At 38.0% G+C, this 1,234-nt stretch overlaps 1 protein-coding gene across 1 annotated transcript in view; it reads right to left on the reverse strand.

Moving 5' to 3' along the window:
• ttc26 (tetratricopeptide repeat domain 26) overlaps positions 1 to 1,234 on the reverse strand; it is a 14,444-nt gene that overhangs the window by 6,815 nt on the left and 6,395 nt on the right. Inside the window, exons 3-5 of the mRNA XM_015369216.1 lie at positions 586 to 599; positions 450 to 499; positions 158 to 303 (exon numbers count right to left, since the gene is read on the reverse strand). Of these exons, the coding sequence (XP_015224702.1) occupies positions 158 to 303; positions 450 to 499; positions 586 to 599 (210 nt within the window). The remainder of the gene's footprint in view (positions 1 to 157; positions 304 to 449; positions 500 to 585; positions 600 to 1,234) is intronic.

The raw sequence follows: 1,234 nt of genomic DNA on the forward strand, positions 1-1,234 counted from the left end.
TTTTCATAATTTTATTACTTTATTCTCATGATATTCTTCTTTATTTTCGAAATAAATAAAAAAATCTCTAGCCAGGCTCTAACACTCTGTCATAGTTTAGGAACACGGCGGGTCTGTGAAGCTACATTCAGAGTGACGAGAAGGAAAAAGTAGCGACCTGTTCTGCAGCAGAAGGCGTTTATAGATGTCTATGGCCTCCTGGTAGTGCGAGCGCATGTAGTGGATGGAGGCCAGGCTCAGCTGGTCCTCTGTCACGTCCTCCAGGTTCTGGTGGAAGCGCATCAGTCTTTTTTCGTCGTTAAACTGAGACACAGTGTAAACATAGATCATGAGACAAAATGCTGATTTATTAAGCAGAATATATGGAGAGAAAACTGCATCATAAAACCAAAGAGGAACAAGTAAGGAAAGTACAGCTTGGTGCCATGAAGGTGAGAGAATCGTCAAACCTTGTGGGCCAGATGAAACAGCAGCCGGTTTTGGAGTGGAGACATCGGCGCTACAGGGAACAAAGGGGGGACATTTTTAGTGATAGGGGTGTTTATGGGAATCACATCACCCCCTTGTATCAAATAGTCACATTACTGACAGAGAAGCAGCTTTAAAACGGATCCTAAACGTATTAGAAAGTCACTGATGGCCTTTTTACCGTCTGGTTATTTCATTTCAGAAAAAAAGCTCTAGTTTGCATAGAAATATGGCTGCAATTAACAATTGTTTGCATATCGATTAATCTGTCGATCATTTTTTGGGATTAAGTAATTAATAATCAGATAGCAAAGGAGACTTTTTGCGAAATTAAACCATGCAAACATTAAACTTTTCCATTTGAGGAGTTCTAGATAGAGCAGATTGACAGACAAAAAAGATTTTTATCTCAAATGTAAAATGTTTACATACATATATATATATTTTTTTTTACAATTTTCATATAATTCCTGCTCTTAGCGGGTTGCTCTGTCAGCTAAAGGCATGTTTTAGAGTCTCTATACTCCAGTTAACGATTGAGAACTAAATTAGTTGATGATTATTTCAATGAACTGTTAATCAGTCTTAATTCATTAACTGTTTCAGGCCTACATTGAAACAATCAAGGGTGGAGAATAAAACCACATTTATTCAGACTAGTTATTTTAAACAGGTGCAAACAAAAGGAACAGTTTGTTGACATCTAGTGGTCAAGCTGGAGATAGCAGCATCCTGAGAGCGCTGTCTTAAAGGGGTCATAGAAAGC

The sequence above is a fragment of the Cyprinodon variegatus genome, unplaced genomic scaffold (genome assembly GCF_000732505.1).
Source record: "Cyprinodon variegatus isolate N-32 unplaced genomic scaffold, C_variegatus-1.0 Scaffold2649, whole genome shotgun sequence".
NCBI classification, from domain to species: domain Eukaryota; kingdom Metazoa; phylum Chordata; class Actinopteri; order Cyprinodontiformes; family Cyprinodontidae; genus Cyprinodon; species Cyprinodon variegatus.